The sequence below is a fragment of the Sus scrofa genome, chromosome 13 (genome assembly GCF_054392235.1).
Source record: "Sus scrofa isolate SSC_HxYL_T2T_F1_AM1 chromosome 13, Sscrofa_HxYL_maternal_Yorkshire_Landrace_v2.0, whole genome shotgun sequence".
In the NCBI taxonomy this organism is placed as follows: Eukaryota; Metazoa; Chordata; class Mammalia; order Artiodactyla; family Suidae; genus Sus; species Sus scrofa.
This window is the reverse complement of record NC_139395.1, coordinates 161963679-161980696: the sequence shown is the minus strand read 5'-3', so window position 1 is coordinate 161980696 and position 17018 is coordinate 161963679. Positions and strand designations below refer to the sequence as shown.

The window sequence follows — 17018 nt, the reverse complement described above, 5'->3', positions numbered from 1 at the left end:
GATTAGAAGAAAACCCTGGAGATAGCAGAGAAATTCTCTTAAAATGCTTCATCATCATCACATCTCTCAGTGGTGCAGAGAACCATCTGCCTGGAAAACCTCAGACGTCTATGATGCTGCATCAAAATGTGACTCAAGAGATACAGCCTCAAAATGGGAAGACATTTTAGAAATATTTTAATTTATTTAACTTATAGTTTCCTTTTTTATGTAATCAGAGAATGCTACATAATAAAGTCTTTAAAAGCTCTTTAAGCAAGATATAAAATGAAAATTCTAAATGACAAAATAATCTGTTTAATTAAGAGTGTTTCTTAGCAGGATGTGGTACCTCTTAGATTTGATGCTGTCATGAATACAATGTAATTTGGAAGTTCTTTTTAAATGTTTTCCTTTGCACCTTTTCTTTCAAGAATTAATAGGTTGGCTTTTAGTTTGTAATCCCATTATCACAGCTAATTAAACTTTATTTGTGCATGATATAACTTATTCATAAATTTTAAATGGCAGTTCATTTCTCAGCTGGGAGCTGTCTTAAAATAGACTTTTCTCTTCTGAAAGTGTTTTTGGCAGATACTCTTCCTGAGGTTTTATTTATTTATTTTTTTCCGCATCTAATAGCTATTTACTAAGTGCAAGATTTTTAGTCATGTTATTGCTCAAAGAGGTTTTACATTTTTATTAATTTATATAGCCATTTAATATAAATGATGACTTTCCCTAAAAATAATTCTTAAGTCACTTTTTTTTCATCAGAAATCTCTTTTTTATCATTTAGTGTTACCAAGAAGTTAAATATTTCCCTGCTGTATTATATATGTTATGTATGCGTGTGTGCGTATAATTTGTTTCCTTTTTGTAGGTGAGCTGTTTTTTGAGCCTCGGTGCATGGATGTCTTTTGTATAAATCCTTTCTATAAACTTTGTGTACTCATCTTTTCTTTCTTTTTTCTTTTTTTTTTTTTTTTTTTGTCTTTTCTAGGGCTGCGCCCGTGGCATATGGAGGTTCCCAGGCTAGGGGTCGAATTGGAGCTGTAGCCGCCAGCCTATGCCAGAGCCACAGCAGTGCTGCCAGATCCAGGGCCACGTCTGCTACCTACACCACAGCTCATGGTAATGCCAGATCCTTAACCCACTGAGCAAGGCCAGGGGTCGAACCCGAAACCTCATGATTCCTAGTCAGATTCATTAACCACTGAGCCATGACAGGAACTCCTGTGTACTCATCTTTAAACAAAGTTTAACATTCTCATCAGGCCCAATATTTGTCACAAAGTGTTGTAGGTAAAACCTTCCTTCCCCAGTTGCTCTTTAGCTGGACCCTAAATGCCATCTTTGAAGTTCTGCTAAAGACTAGAAGCTGCTTCAAGAAGATGGAGCGGAAGCAGGACCACAGCAAATCACGATGAAGTGTAATTTCCTGGGTGTGTATTTTTCCTCTTGGTTGAAACTCCTGCTTTGAGAGTCAGTTCTATAAAGATACCCCAGGGTGTCTCCTGCTTGTGAGGAGGGGATATCACTTGTTTTGCTTTGTCCCTCCATTTGAGACTGAGCCCCCTGCTTTGGTAATAAGTCAGGCTAAGTGAAGTGCTTTGAAAGCAATACATGAGCTTTCTCTACAGTTGTGAAATTTGCTACCAGAATTCTTATATAGTAGTTTATATATTCTTATGCTTAATGTATTACATACATTTAACACACTAATAAAATATTTTAATATTTAATACTTTGTAAACTTTGATATGTAAAATTTACACATGTTGACCTGCTGCAAAGATTTTGTATGTTTGTAGATTTGAAAGGACTCACCAGAATCCACAGAACACACTCACATAAGACTTTTATTGGTGCTCCTGTCGTGGCTAAGCGGAAACTAATCAGACTAGTATCCATGAGACACAAGTTCGATCCCTGGCCTTGCTCAGTGGGTTAAAGATCTGCTGTTCCTGTGGCTGTGGTGCAGATCAGCAGCTTCAGCTCTGATTGGACCCCTAGCCTGAGAACCTCCATATGCTGTGGGTGTGGCCCTAAAAAGACCCCCCCCCAAAAGAAAGACTTATTTAAGACAAAAGATGTGGTGCACCAAGAAAAGAAGAGTGTAGACATTGGGGGTCCGAGAGGGAGCCATGCCTAAGCTCCCCAGGGTCCTTCTTACACAGAGACCGCACTGTTTCCAGCTGGAACTACCAGTATCTGTGGCAGGAAAATCTTGACTTTGGGGGAGCTCAGAGTAGAATTTTTATGCCTCTCTGGCCATGCAATCAGCCAGGTTTATGTAATCTATTAGGCCAATTGGAAACCATCATTAAAGAAATTAACCCTGGGGATCCCCAGGGTAGTTTTAAACTTTAAAGAGCACATCATAAATCCCACGGCCTATACTTGGCCAAGAGTTGAGAAGCAGACACTACCATGTCCCCAGACAAAAAAAGAGCTTTTCCAATCTAGCTGTAAACCAACTCCATCCTCCATATGTATAGCTGATCCTTGCTTGGGCAATACTGTCAATTGGTACATGTTACTCAGAAGTTCATGCTCTAAGATTAAGGTTATTCCCTAGTTTCAATCTTGATAGAAGTTTTCTTCTATCAGTTCACTACTTAATGTTCATTTTGGTTTATTTCAGGGAGGGGGTAGTTTTTATGAATGAATTAATTTTAGTACCACCATCTTTCTGTGGACATCCAGACAACTTCTTAAATCTGGGAGAGAAGTTCCCAGGAGGCGCAGCACCTGTACTGTGCGTATCCAAAAGCCATTGACCATGATGACAATGGAGTCAGTATGAGGTACTTGCTTAAATAATGTGGAGCCTCCAAAAGTTTGAAGGACTCACCACTTATCTCTCCCTGGTCCCTTCCTCCTATCCGCCCCCCCCCCCCAGTAAGGACCCATCACTGATTATATATAACTTACCATTAACTGTGTACATGGCTGTTGTCTACTCATCTGTACTGAGAGATATCTTTTCAGTTTTGTATCCCTAGTTTCTAGCAGAGTACATAGAAAAACAATATAAATACAATAAATGTTTGAATCATCATATAAGTTGAATATAACCTAAAAATGAGTATCTTGGATTAATAACTGGAATGGTTAGATGGTTCTCTGCCCACATCAAGGTTTTCAGCTATTCCTGATCGTCTTGCCAAATTTGAGTATATTCCTGCTTCTGTCTACCCTCTTCTAATATGGCTTTCTAAAGACTGTTCACGACAAGAAGCAAGCCAAAGATAGAAAAGAGCACTAAGAGAGACCAACGGAATGATGGTGAAGTCCACAGGAAGAATTTACTCTTTCTCTAAACTTTTTGAGAAGCAAAGTGAGGCTAGCTTCCATAGATTAACAATCTTTCAGAAATGTTTTGCCAAGCTGTTCTCTACCACCCTCCAAGGATCTCCTTTTGCATTGCAGATGTCCTTGGAAAGGATGGCACCTTTAGCCTCTCAGTTACATGGAATCAGTTGCAGCCATCTGTGAGCCAGAATGATTCATGAGAGAGGAGCCTGGGAAAAGAGGAAAGAGCGAGGAGGAAGGAAAGGGATGCTTATGGGAGATAAGGGAAACCAAAGAAATTCTTGCACAAGGCCTGTTTCAGCTATTTAAAATCACCCACTCTTTCACCCTGCCTCTTTGGCACAAGTATCAACCCATGATGTGAGCTACAGGGGAAGTCCAACATATATCAACTCATGGATTGGAGGATGGAGGACCATTCTTTCACTTTCTAGAAGGAAGTACTAATATTTAACGTCTCTGGAGTCTGCCCAGGGATGGTCCAGTTTTCCAAGCTTCAGGTGATGCATGTGGTCCCCAAATAAGGAAATTCATGTTTAAGCACAAGCGTATGCCCTGTTGAAGGGACTCCAGAAAAGTTCAGGAAGCTCATAGTCCTTGCCAGCCTGTGTTCCTTGGAAGCTCCAGCCTGGCTGTTAAGGATAATGATGATGAGGGTTTCTGAGTATTAGAGGTGATGACCCCTTTGGATCTCGGCCGTGGCAGTGCACACTGTTGGGAAGGATGCAATGAAGTTGCTTAATACCTTTCCCCATTCCCATAAAAACTTGGAACTGGATTCTGAACTACGAAGTCTGGAGAATTTGGCATTGATTGGATCATAAGAAATCTCTGAGCCTAGCATTCCATTTCCTAAAGGCCAAGACAGATTCATAAATATCACAGAATTAGAGGAAACTTGAATTTCTAGTCCCACTTTCTCATTTGGAGATGAGAAACAGTCCCAGAGGTAAAGTGACTCATCTCGGGTCAGGGCAAGGATCAGTAGTTTTTCCAAGTCCAGTGGTCTTTTTAAAACACCCATTGAATTCTGTTACAACTGGCCCTTTAACCCTCACCATCCTTAGTGTAAGGGCCTGACAATTAGTTTTTTGACTGTAATGTAAATGGTTAACATTAAGCTTTTGATTATCAAGCCATCCATTTCAAAGACATCCATCTGGAATAAACATGTTGCCAGCTACACAGCTACCTAAAGATCCAGGAGACTCATTGAAGTCCCCTGTTGGAAAGCCCCGGGTGACCTAGACAACTGGCCACTTGAGTGACTCCACTTTTCTCTTCTTGTGCTTTAATTCCCAGTCTTATGTTTTAAATTCACCAATAAAGAGTAAACCTGTGAAACCTTAGTCACCCCACCCTCAACCCCAGTACAGGCAGAACCCCAGGTCTGTACTCTCTCTCTACCTGCAACCTTGAGCAGTGTGTATCCTCCAGGACCTGTGAGTGATAAATCTTGTTTTTTTTTTTTTTTTACAAAAGTTCCTGATGGTTGATGACATAAAACTTGTATTTTTTATGGCAAGATGAGAAAATTTAAAAATTTTCCTTTGTCGCTTGGGCCTCCTCTCTCCCCTTTAGTGTGTATTGTGCATCCACATTATCCAGACGTCCTTAGGAGATAACCTTCCTTTTTAATCTTGTAAGAGGCCCCACTATGAGCTATGACCCACTACTCACTTTGTAAGTGTAGATCTGTTAACTGTCAATAATAAGTCATTTGACATAAAATGCTTTGTCTCAAAAATTTATATAAACCATGCCTTGACCCTCTAACCAGCAAAACAGTCCTCAGAGCTTTCTCTCCCAGGTTATAATCCTCACTTTGGTTCAAATAAAATTTCCATTTCTTTCTTAGATCGGCTATTGATTAATTTTTCATCAACATGGTAATTGCTGAAGTGCATTTTGTGATCATAATAAGAACCACAAGGGCCCATCCAGCCAACAACATCGACTCCTATTTGGGAAATGTCTGCAGGGACTGCCACAAAGTGGTACAGGCCAGGTTAGTGACCCCAGGCATCCCCGGGTGATAGCATCACTATGATGGCTGAGACATCAGGAAGCACCACCCCAATTCAATTCTTAAGTTCTTCATAACACGTTAAAACTATGACATTTAGTCTGATATTGAGAACTTAGCACCAACTCTGAGAGGACTGAAAGAAGTAGTTAGCATTTTAACTGAGCTTCACCTGAAATAAGGAGTACTCACCACCATACCCTCTGTCTGCATACCCCAAACCATTAAGTACAGAGCAGCCATGAAACAGAAAGGATTCCTCAGCAGGGAAAGGGGAATTAGTGGTGGCAGAGAAAGGACAGAGGTTCTTTTCAAGAGGCATCTCTTTTTTTCTGGACTCTCCAGGGCTGAGTACTGGATCATCAGTCAGGGTCGGCTGAGGCCATCATTCGCCCTGGCCTTGAGCTGTTTTATCCTCAAGGCTATTAAATGTTGAGAAGGTGTGAGCTTTATTATTAACTACACTCCAGAAGATGAGACCCACGGGCTCCACTGACTCTGCTTTGTCTGGGCCACCAGCCTCTATAGCAGCATTAAGATCTCCCTCCTGTATTAATATTCACCTTAGAGCCCTGGGATTTCTCTGGTGAAAAACAATTCTTGGAAATTCACAGAAGGGAGTTGTGACAACCAGCAAATTTGGTGAGGCTGTCTTTTTTAGTGTTTCATATTTCTCTAACTCAACTGGATGCTTTTCTTTCTAAATACCATAATTCGATAATCCTCAAAACGCTATATTTTGTTTGTTTCTTACCTTTGTCCTTTTGTTGTTGTTTCTGTTTGGGGGGAAGAAGTGCTTTTTCTTTTTCTTTTCTTTTCTTTTTTTTTTTTTTTTTTTTTTTCTTTTTAGGGCCTCACTGGCAGCATATGGAGGTTCCCAGGCTAGGGGTCAAATGGGAGCTGTAGCTGCCAGCCACAGCCACAGCCACAGCAATGCAGGATCCAAGCCTCGTCTGTGACCTACATCACAGCTCATGGCAGTGCCAGATGCTTAACCCACTGAGCAAGGCCAGGGATTGAACCTGCAATCTCATAGTTACTAGTCGGATTCATTCCTGCTGTGTCACAGCAGGAACTCCTGGAAAGAAGTGCTTTTAAAGAAAAAACAATACCCAGACTTCCAAATACCTGATTATACCCCTAGAAGACAGATTCAGGTTACCTAATTCAATCTTTCCATTTGCTGAGATTTATTCTGTATTTTTCCAGATGATAGAATTTGAGGACATTTACTAATCGCATCTTCCTCCGAATGTTCCCCTTTACTGACTTATGGCTTATTCTGCAGAACCTCAAATGTTTATCCATGACTTCTCCACCCACTCGTTAGAGAAAGGAGTGTTCAGATGTACTGGTAACAGTCATCTCAGTGTCAGTGAAACCAGAAGGCAGCTTGAAAAAGTAATTTCAGGTTATGAAAAGGTATTGTCTTTCTTTGGGTGTGCAGGAGCTAGAAACTTATTATTATTATTTTGTAAATAAATTTTCTATTATTCTTATCTAATTAGTTTCCTTGGGAAGGGAAACTCCCATATTATTATAGTTTCTGAAATTGAGACAATTTGAGCCTCTTACTTAGAAATTGTCCCTACATGATTCCGAAGCAATCATAAACAAATTCATTGTTATTGGCTATTTTAAGCTGTGCCTCACCTTGAGAAAAATTTAAGAGCAATGCATATCCACCTGGTTCTTGCACCTGCACTCCTCAAGTGGCTGGTACAGACTCTATGGGTGAGAGGAGGAAAGCTCTCCACCATGGGGAAGGGGTGCAATGGGAGCATAATTGATACAATAAGAAAACTGTTTCTGCAGTCACAACTTTCAGGACCTCAGTTTCCTGAAAAGCAGGTAAGAATGAATCGTCTTCATGGAGAAAAAGGGGCAAAACAAGTGATTCCTGAAGTTCCTTGAGGTACAGATTCCACTTTTACTGTAATTATAACAATATTCAGATGATGGAAAGTCACATCTGTGCATATAAGCACAGACAAATGCTGGTAGTACATGTGGTTTGAATGCAGTTATTAATATCTGTGCTCACTAGAGTTAATAACCAATATGAAGATTCTCTAGAGAATGAGTTAGTAACAGTGACAAAAAATAAGCATCCCCATTACTGACAGAGGCTGGCACCATCAGGATGCTGAATGCCAGGGAGGCCTGAGGACAATTTCATACATATTAGTTGGTAACATTATTTGGCCATTGTTTGCTGTAAAAAAGAAAAGTAGGACAGAAAGAAGGGAAAGAGGGAGGAAGGGAGAATACTTACATGCCACATGTAAAAAATCAATGCTCTATTTCAAAGATAAGTATTATATTTTTCATTCCAGTTACCATGTTACCACTGTAATTTAGTAACATTTTCCTTTGAAAACATAAAAAACCCCTGGAAATAACTCCTTCTTTGTAATTTTATTTTACAAGGTACCAGTGTGGCCATGGGCCCATTAGCAGATAAGTAGAAGGAGTCAAGTGTTAAGAGTCAAGGTTTCCCATACAGGGCATTCCAGGTACCTGAGAGAACTCTGAAAGTTGCAAAGCCGGATTCCAGTGGTGATGTAAGTGTTCCTTTTCCCTGAAAAGACACTAAAGGTAACAGCAACAGGGCAGGAAGTGGCTAAGATAACAAAGCTGAGTTTAGTACTTCTTTGGCTTTGGTAGCCAATGTCACTGGACTCCTGTGGTATCAAGCGTCAGGAAGGAAACACAGTATAAAGCAGAGCCATCTTAATCATTTTTAGACTGGCATTTCAAAAAGAGTTAAAGAGTTCCCACTGTGGGGCAGTGGGTTAATGATCCAGCTTGTCCCTGTGGCAGCACCAATTCAATCCCCAGCCTGGCACAGTGGGCTAAGGATCCAGCATAGCCTCAGCTGTAATGTAGGTCACTGCTGCAGCTTGGATTTGATCCCTGGCCTGGAACTTCCATATGCCATGGTTGTGGCAGAAAAAGAGAAAAGAAAAAAAATATATAGAAAAAAAGGGTTAAAAAACTATCTGCTCTGTCTGTTCCATCTGCTCAGATGTTCACCTGAAACATCTGTGCTGTGATCATTAATTTTCTTTAACCATCATAGATTTCACTTACCACTTCATACTAAAAAAAAAGTAAAAGAGGAGTTCCCATCGTGGCGCAGTGGTTAACGAATCTGACTAGGAACCATGAGGTTTTGGGTTCGATCCCTGGCCTCAATCAGTGGGTTAAGGATCCGGCATTGCCGTGAGCTGTGGTGTAGGTCACAGACGCGGCTCAGATCCCATGTGGCTGTGGTGTAGGCTGGCAGCTACAGCTCCCATTAGACCCCTAGCCTGGGAACCTCCATATGCTGCAGGAGTGGCTCTAGAAAAGGCAAAAAGACAAAAAAAAAAAAAAAAAAGTAAAAGAGAGATATAGTCTATAGAATTTTGTATTCCAAATCATGGCCACCATATTAAGAAAAGGAAAATATCCATTTTCATTACCATTATTCAGCAGCAGATCCCCTTCAGTTAGAGAAACAATTCTTTTAAAAGTCTTTATGATTAAAGGCTTCAATAAAAACTTATCAATAGGCAAAAGTTTGCTATTTATTTCATCTTGGAAGAACACTGAAAGAAAAAGGCAGGGAATGTAGGCAGTGTGGAAGAACTTTCCTTTACATAGCTGGCCACATGTGGCTTTAACAGCTGCAAGGAAAATTGGCTGGGGGTAAGGTTACATGTTTCTGTTCAGTAAGGGTATCCATGGTGGTAACTCTCATGATGACGGTAGTCATCCTGGTAACCATCCTGGTATCCTTGATGGTAACTATGGTAACCATAGCCTGCATACTCATCTTCTGGGCAGCGCATCCCCAGTGACTGCTGAATGGCCATTTCTTGCCTCCGGAGTTGCATTGAATCAATTAAATCGTATACAATCACCATGGACCACATTGGAGAAGGATACCAGGATTTCACATTTCCATCTTTTCCAACTAGAAGCATGGAGAAGTACTCTGGGCTCACTTGAAAATAGTTACGTATGTCTTTCACCAAATGGGCTGGTACGTCTTCTCGCTCCACAACAGAGCTCCCTAGAATAGGATTAGAAAAATTGTTAGTGGATTAAAGAAGCAACACTCAGCAAAGCATCAGAGTGAGAAAAAAAAAATCACTGTGAGAATAAAGAGAGGACCCAGGACTCTGTTCTCTTTAGCTCAAAAATCTAATTAAAGAAGTTTGGCGGAGTTCGCATCATGGTGCAGTGGAAACGAATCTGACTAGTGAACCATGAGGTTGCGATCCCTGGCCTCGCTCAGTGGGTTAAGGATCCGGGATTGCCATGAGTTGTGGTGTAGATTGAAGACATGGCTCAGATCTGGCATTGCTGTGGCTCTGGCATCAGCTGACAGCCTGTAGCTTCGATTAGACCCCTGGCCTGGAAGCCTCCATATGCCACAACTGTTGCCCTAAAAAGAAAAAAAAAAAGGAAAGTTTGCTGATTTTTCTACTAGAAATGAAATATCCCTGCTATTCTGCAACCTTATTACTGTCAAACTTCAGGGCACATGACGTCTCTTTATAGGAGTGCTACAAAATATAAAGCCAGTCCTGGGAGTTCCTATTGTGGCTCAGCCAGTTACAAACCCGACTAGCATCCATGAGGATGCTAGTTCGATCCCTGGTCTCACCCAGTGGGTTAAGGATGCATTGCCAAGAGCTACGGCATAGTTGTAGATGTGGCTCCGATCTGCCGTTGCTGTGGCTCTGGTATAGGCCAGCAGCTGCAGCTTCCATTCAACCCCTAGCCTAGGAACTTCCATACGCCGCAAGTGCAGCCCTGGAAAAAAAAAAACAAAAACCCACAAACAACTAAATACACACATACACACACACACACTTTATATATATATATATATATGGCAAGTCCCTTCATTTAATCCTGGCAAGATCAACTTCTTTAAAATCTGTCACTAACGAAGATTGGATTGTTTGTAAGTTTATATCCAGTTAGCTTAGTTTCTTCTTGGCAATTACAAGTTTTCCTTTTGTTTCTGTTATCTTTATAACAAAAATCTTATTTCATTGCCAAAGGTGAAAAATGCCAATTACCTAAGAGCTAGATGAGTGTATTTAAACTATTATGATTAGTGAAAAGAAGAAAGGGAACTGGGGAAGGGTGCTGACATTTTCTGGGCATCTGCTCTGTCCAGCGTTTGTGCCAGCGATTTTTTTTTTTTTTTTTTTTTTGGTCTTTTTGTCTTTTTGCCTTTTCTAGAGCCACTCCTGCAGCATATGGAGGTTCCCAGGCTAGGGGTCTAATCAGAGCTGTAGCTGCTGGCCTACGCCAGAACCACAGCAACTCGGGATCCGAGCCACGTCTGCAACCTCCACCACAGCTCATGGCAACGCTGGATCCTTAACTCACTGAGCGAGGCCAGGGATCGAACCCAAAACCTCATGGTTCCTAGTTGGATTCGTTAACCACTGGGCCACAACGGGAACATTTTTTAAAAATGTTACAGGAGTAACATTTTGGATCTGGCCTTGCTGTTGCTGTGGTGTAGGCTACGGCTCTGATTTTGACCCCTAGCCTGGGAACCTCCATATGCTGCAGGAGTAGCCCTAGAAAAGGCAAAAAGACAAAAATAAAAATAAAAATAAATAAATAAATGAGATAAACATAGATGAAAATGCTTATAAACCAATAATGTCCCATACAAAAAAGAATTACATATATTAGTTAAGAAAACGGATATTTTTGCCATCATTTAGGAATAATTTTTCATTAAAAAATAATATTAGCGCCTGTGCTCCCCTTCCCCTTCTACATGCATGCTGTTCTCTCACACACACACACACACACACACACACACACACACACACACACAGGCAAATACATGAGAAGGGAGGGTTTAGTGAACTTTCTTCATGTGAGGGGTACACCCACTGCTTACATGCAGCTTAATATAATTTAACTGAACTTATCAGTGATTTATACTGTTTTAAAGTAACAACACTTTACCATTAATCGGGAACAGTTCTAAAACTCCCCCTACTTCCTCTCCGACACCTAAAAGCTTCAGTATGGTTATGTGGCGCAGACCTAGGAGAAAAAAGAAAGCCATAGAATCCATAAGTCTTCTTTCACTTCCGAAGACTGGATGTCTGTAAGTTTAAAAAGAATGTAGTACATAATCTGATTAGGTGAAATAATTCACTTGATAAAGTTTTTCCTTAAGAAAAGTATTTACTTAAAAACCTTGAAAAAGACCAATTACAGATTTTAGGATTAGCAATAGGGTCAGATGTAGTTTTGTTTTGTTTTTATAGATTGAAAAAGAACTTGCTCTTAAACTGTGATTCTCACCCTACTAAATGACAAAACAAAAACAAAACCATTGGAACTGTAAAATAGCTGAGATCTAAGCCAATTAGCATTCTAGAAAAAAAATCATGCCCAAAGTATTAACAGCTTATGTGGAGAATTTAACTTTCTCTCAAAGAAAAGACTACATACCCCAGCCATTGTGATTGTTTAAGAAATCCTTTTGGCTTCCCCACACAAAAGTTTGTCAGCTTAAAGGGTGGGTTCTCATCACTTATTTGGATGACTCAAAGGGGCAGTGCTTAGGCAGGGACAGCTTGCTTCCCACCCTCAGCTAAAGTTTCAGGAAAGGAGAGAAGGTCATGCCTTGGTAGCTTGTTGGAATTCTTTTGAAGATGAAGCACGCATAACAAGATTCAGGAGAAAGAACACAGAAGTTACAGGGGGGCTGTCAGTTCATCCTATCAAGATTTCATGGTTTTGGACAAAATCCGAGCCTAGGGACAGTAGTAACTTGGAACTACTACAGATGAATGTTGAGGGTGTTGTCCAGGGGAGAAAATTGAAAGCCACCATGAAGGGCTCTTTTAAGGAAGAGCTGAAATCCAGGCAAAATGCTCTTCCAAACCAATGCTGTGCCCTTTATCTTCTCCCAGAGAAGTGAAGCATTTTTTTGTTCTACATGTTGTTGAGTCACGTTTTCAAAAGAGAAGATCATGAATTTAGTTATTCCTGTTCACATTTCCTGTCTATTACAAGAGTTTTAACTTAGGGTCTGTGTGCAGAGATTCAAGATTAAACTCCACTTAATAGCTACTGCAAAGACATCTTTGGAAAATTAACAAACCATGATTTTATTGACTCTTACTGTGAAGGGTTATTAACTGCTCTAAGAACTTCCATCTTAACCAGCACTATTTGTGGCTATAAATAAATTATTCTTAACACTGGCACAATCAAATCTTACGTATGTTGATATAAATTCTTAAAGCATTAACTTTCATGATAGGAGTGTAAATAAAAACTCACAAATTTTCTAATTGTTCTTCTGTTATGAGCTTGTTTTCCTGCCTTCCTTTGAGTTATTATTTCACACCTTAAAATTGAAATGCATTGGGAGTTCCTGCCGTGGCGCAGTGGAAATGAATCCAACTAATATACATGAGGATGCGGGTTCAATCCCTGGCCTTGCTCAGTGGGTCCGGGATCTGGGGTTGCTGTTGCTCTAGTGTAGGCTGGCACCTGCAGGTCTGATTCACCCCTTAGCCTGGGAACTTCCATATGTTGCAAGTGCAACCCTAAAAAGCCAAAAAAAAAACAAAACAAAACAAAAAACAACAACAAAAAAAAAACTTGAAACGTATTTATAATTTACAGATACTGGGTCATAACAAGGGCCCTGGCCCTGTTAATACTTTACAAAATTTATACCCACTCCCCTACCTTTTATAGGTCAAACACAGCTTTAAAACTAGTAAATGATTCTTCTCCCTAATAAAGGCATCAAAATAATCGTGCTTTACCTAGGTTCTAATTATGATTTTTTAAATCTGTGACCCCTAGCTACTTTATCTCTCTTCTAATAACTCTCTCAAAATTCTTCCTCTGCAGAGGTGTTTCTTAAATTAAATTAAATTTCAGTTGTGATTTCCACTTTTGAAATTTGCCATTGTCTCTTTGGTTCACCACTGAACTTGGTAATAAGTTCTGTGTATTTGCATTCCTTTCCATATGTCCATATTCAAAATAATATTAGCTCTTTCAGTCCACTAGGATAATAATGTTTGGTAAGGAAAGCATTTACAAAACACTGAGTAATTCATTACAAATAATAATAGTAATAATAAACTATGTTTCTCTTTGAATGGTTTGTCTTCAAATATAAGTTTTTGTTGTTTTCTTTTTTGTTTTTTTAACAGATCTTTCTGTCTTTTTGGTGTCCAGTTGTAGATCAAAATCCTTTCTAAGGGAGTGGCAATATAGTATAGTATGCTTTAATTCATACATTAATTCCCAAAAACATTTGTGTTTTACAAAAGACATTTAATCTATGGAGAAGTACTCAGTGTTGGTACCTAAGTATTACCTAAGTAAATGATGATAGTTGAGTTTTATGGTCTTGAGATATGTTTTTTAAAAGCAAACAATACACTTAATACAGATCACTAAAGGTAAAGCAGCAGGTATTTTCAAATGCTTCAGTAAAGAACCTGAGAGGGAAGAATATTGAGAGAAAAGAGAAACAGACTCCAGTTGACTAAGGCTCCAGTCTGAAAGCAACTTTCTACTCAATATAACTGAGTAAGAGTCTGGGAATCTACAGTCTGGCCTGGGGAATATTTGGATGACCTAAGCCTCTATGTCCCACTTTAGAACTGACCGGGAAGAGAGTGGTACGGGAAAGCAGTGATGACGAGGCTTCCCACTCACCAAAATTGCATGCCTGACCACTGAGGGCAGAGAGCTGCTGTGAATAGGCCCAGTCTTCATCATTAGGAGCGGAGATCACCAGCAACCGCCTCCTCCATCGGAACCTGGAAAAGAGGCAGAAAGCTACAATTACTGCTTCAAACAATAGATGCCACTATGGAAAAGCAGAGTAACTTTGGCTGTCATTTTTTTTCCTGGGCCCAGAATAAAAAAACAGTTGCCCTTAGAAATATGTCATAGCTTCTCAAAGCCTGATATTAAGCTGCATTACCACATTTCTTGTACTTTTTCTCTTGTAACTTCACAGTCTGGTAGGGTGGCATTTGCATAATGTGTCAGGCATGAGTCTGGTCACCATGCCTGATGAGGTCATTCAGGGAGAGATGAAGCTCTCAGATGCAATGAAAACTGGCCTATATTGTACAGTAAATTATATTAGCAGAAATAAGGGAATCAGAAGAGAACTGAAGGAAACTCAAGTTCTGGTAGAGTTCCCTAGGGTTTGGCAGGGAGTCGGGGAGTCAAGAAATGAATATAAGGACAGGAAATAGCAGCAACAACAACAACAAAAAAGAATTGAATTGTAAGTAGATGACAGTGACAGGAAGAAAGAAAATGGGAAAGTGTCTCAGAGGGTCAAGGAGGGTTCCTGGGAAAACAAAGCCCTATGTACTTTTCTCAGTAGCCAGTGGTTCTTCCAGAAGCAAAAACTAGTTCTAAAATGATGGTAAGAACCACCACTTATGGAGTACCTCTGTGGAATAAAAGTGAGCTAAACCTAGAGCCATAGAATTTTAGAATATATATATATATAGTAAACTTTTCTGCTCTTACAGCTCCAACACAGTAGGGCAGGGGAAAGAGCTTTTGTCTTGTAGCTGAGAAACCTGAGTCCACATTTTGTCACTGCTACTTTTTGGTTTCCTTGAGCATGTCACACTCAATTTGTCTAAGTCACATTTTTTCCCCTTATCTCTAGAATCAAAAAGAGCATCTATTCAAAGAGATGTTATAAGAATTAAACTCTAAGAACCATCAATATAAGTCATCTGTTTGATGGCATGAATACAGACCATGTCTTTATCTGTAGGCTTCTAGATCGAAAACTTTGTCCTACAGTTGGATAATTTCCACTAACAGACCTTGGACATTATCTACCATGATACCATATGATAATCGATTTAACCCTTATGTTTGCGTGTAAATTTTTTTTTTCTTTTTATGGCTGAGCCTGGGACATACAAAAGTTCCCCAGGCAGGGATCTGGCCCAAGCCACAGCAGTGACAATGCTGGATCCTTAACCACTAGACCACCAGGGAACTCTTATGCATCATTTTATAGCTCACTTTCATCTACACAATATTTGTTCCCCACCAGAGTTCAGTGAGGGTATGGCTTGTTTTCCCCACTTTACAGATAACAAAACTTGCTAACTAGCAAATCTGAGGTGGTACCGAAAGACAGATTTCTCTGACCCCTGGTTCAGTTCTCTCCCTAGTCCACCCCACTCAGAGGGGCCGATGCTTGGCTGGTGCTGTCAGGGCCCATAAGAGGAAGTGAAGGAGAGAGGGTGTGAACCCAAGGGCCAGCTGAGTGCCTTTGTCTCGAGTTCCACCTTCACTTGGAGAAGGGGTTTTGCTTTCTGCCTTCAGTGCTGGTGATGGTGGGGTGTTAGTGCACTCACCGAGCTGGAAGCCAGTTGGTTTTATTCATGGTTTCTCTCCCTGTGCCCCTTCTAGCCTCGGAGAGAACATGAGAGTTTTCAGTCCCAAAGAAAATGGCCTCTTGGGGGAATAGTGGTTTGGGTGAATGAGAGAAAATGATAGTCTGATGAAATCCAACCTCTGAATGGGCGCCTGTAGCTAGGCTTGCCAAGAATTGCTTGCTGTGACATTACATTAGCTTCCCCTGCTTGTTTTCCTTCAAAGGGAAAGAAAAACTGAAATCTCCACTGAGAATAGGAAGATGAATATGTTTGGCACAAAGGAGGGGAGAGAAGAGTCTGTGACCATCCGAGGTTTCCTGGGAAAGAGAGCATCGACTGCATCGGATCACAGAAACGGTCTCCTGTGTTTTCCCTGTTTCCTTAGGAAGCATGCCAGACCAGCCCTGGCCCCCCAGCCAGCACCCACACCAGGCCAGCCTTCCTGGCCCCACACAGGGCTACGGGGTATCCTGGAGGGAGCTATTTTGGGTGAGGTATATTTTGGCTTGTTTACCTGTATGCACCACTGAATACTGTCGGATTGGAGAGGCATGGGGTGGGAGACTCCCTTCACAGACACAACCAAGAGAAGGTCATTTCCCCTAAGTAATGATTCTTATCCCACAGTCCTTCACAGTAAGATAGAGGGCCCCAGCTCACAGCACCAAAGGAACCACCTTCTATGGGAAGTAACAAGAGATGTGAATGTGACCCAGACACTGATTTTGGACAGATTGTTTTTCTGACACTTAAGCTTGTCAGTAAATAAAAATTCTACAAGCTATGCATGTGTTTGCTTCTCATAACTGGCACTCCCAAATTAGTATGCATTCGCCCACTCTTTGGGGCTTCTGTCTCAGAGAAAGGTAATTATAGCCTGAACCAGATGAGTGTTGCTAAAGGCTAGACGGGCTCAAAGTTTGGTCAGCTGAAACCAGGCTGTATAGACCCACCAACAACTCAGCAAATTTGAAGGAAAATTCCCATTTGGACACCAGTTTATTTATAGAATTGTTATTTAGGGGGAAAAATTTTTTTTTTTAGTCCCCTTTGCCTAGGTTTCAATTCTGAAGGTATTTATTAAATCTCCTCTTAGCTCTACTTTGATGAGAAAGTTCTCTAACTAGGACCTGAATAACTGGTCCTAATGCTACTAATAGCCAGCATTTATTGATGACTTGCTTTGTGTTAGGTTCTAGACTGTTATTACCTTTAATATTGAATTTGCCTTTCATAACAATCTTAAAAATAGATAAACTTATTAT

General features: G+C 40.5%; 1 protein-coding gene and 1 long non-coding RNA gene across 3 annotated transcripts in view; one reads left to right on the top strand and one right to left on the bottom strand.

Annotated features, from left to right (window-relative positions):
• CCDC80 (coiled-coil domain containing 80) overlaps positions 1 to 17018 on the bottom strand; it is a 139577-nt gene that overhangs the window by 92273 nt on the left and 30286 nt on the right. The window contains exons 6-8 of one of the 2 annotated variants that reach the window (XM_003132680.5): positions 14048 to 14151; positions 11315 to 11395; positions 8874 to 9383 (exon numbers count right to left, since the gene is read on the bottom strand). The exons of the other annotated variant lie outside the window; for it this stretch is intronic. Of the exons in view, the coding sequence (XP_003132728.2) occupies positions 9037 to 9383; positions 11315 to 11395; positions 14048 to 14151 (532 nt within the window). The 3' untranslated portion in view covers positions 8874 to 9036. Of the gene's footprint in view, positions 1 to 8873; positions 9384 to 11314; positions 11396 to 14047; positions 14152 to 17018 lie in introns of those variants that run through there. 2 annotated transcript variants of the gene reach the window in all.
• On the top strand, positions 2808 to 16535 carry LOC146397736 (uncharacterized). The gene is made up of 2 exons (XR_014824845.1): positions 2808 to 5305; positions 15977 to 16535. It is a non-coding gene; the product is annotated as an uncharacterized LOC146397736 (long non-coding RNA).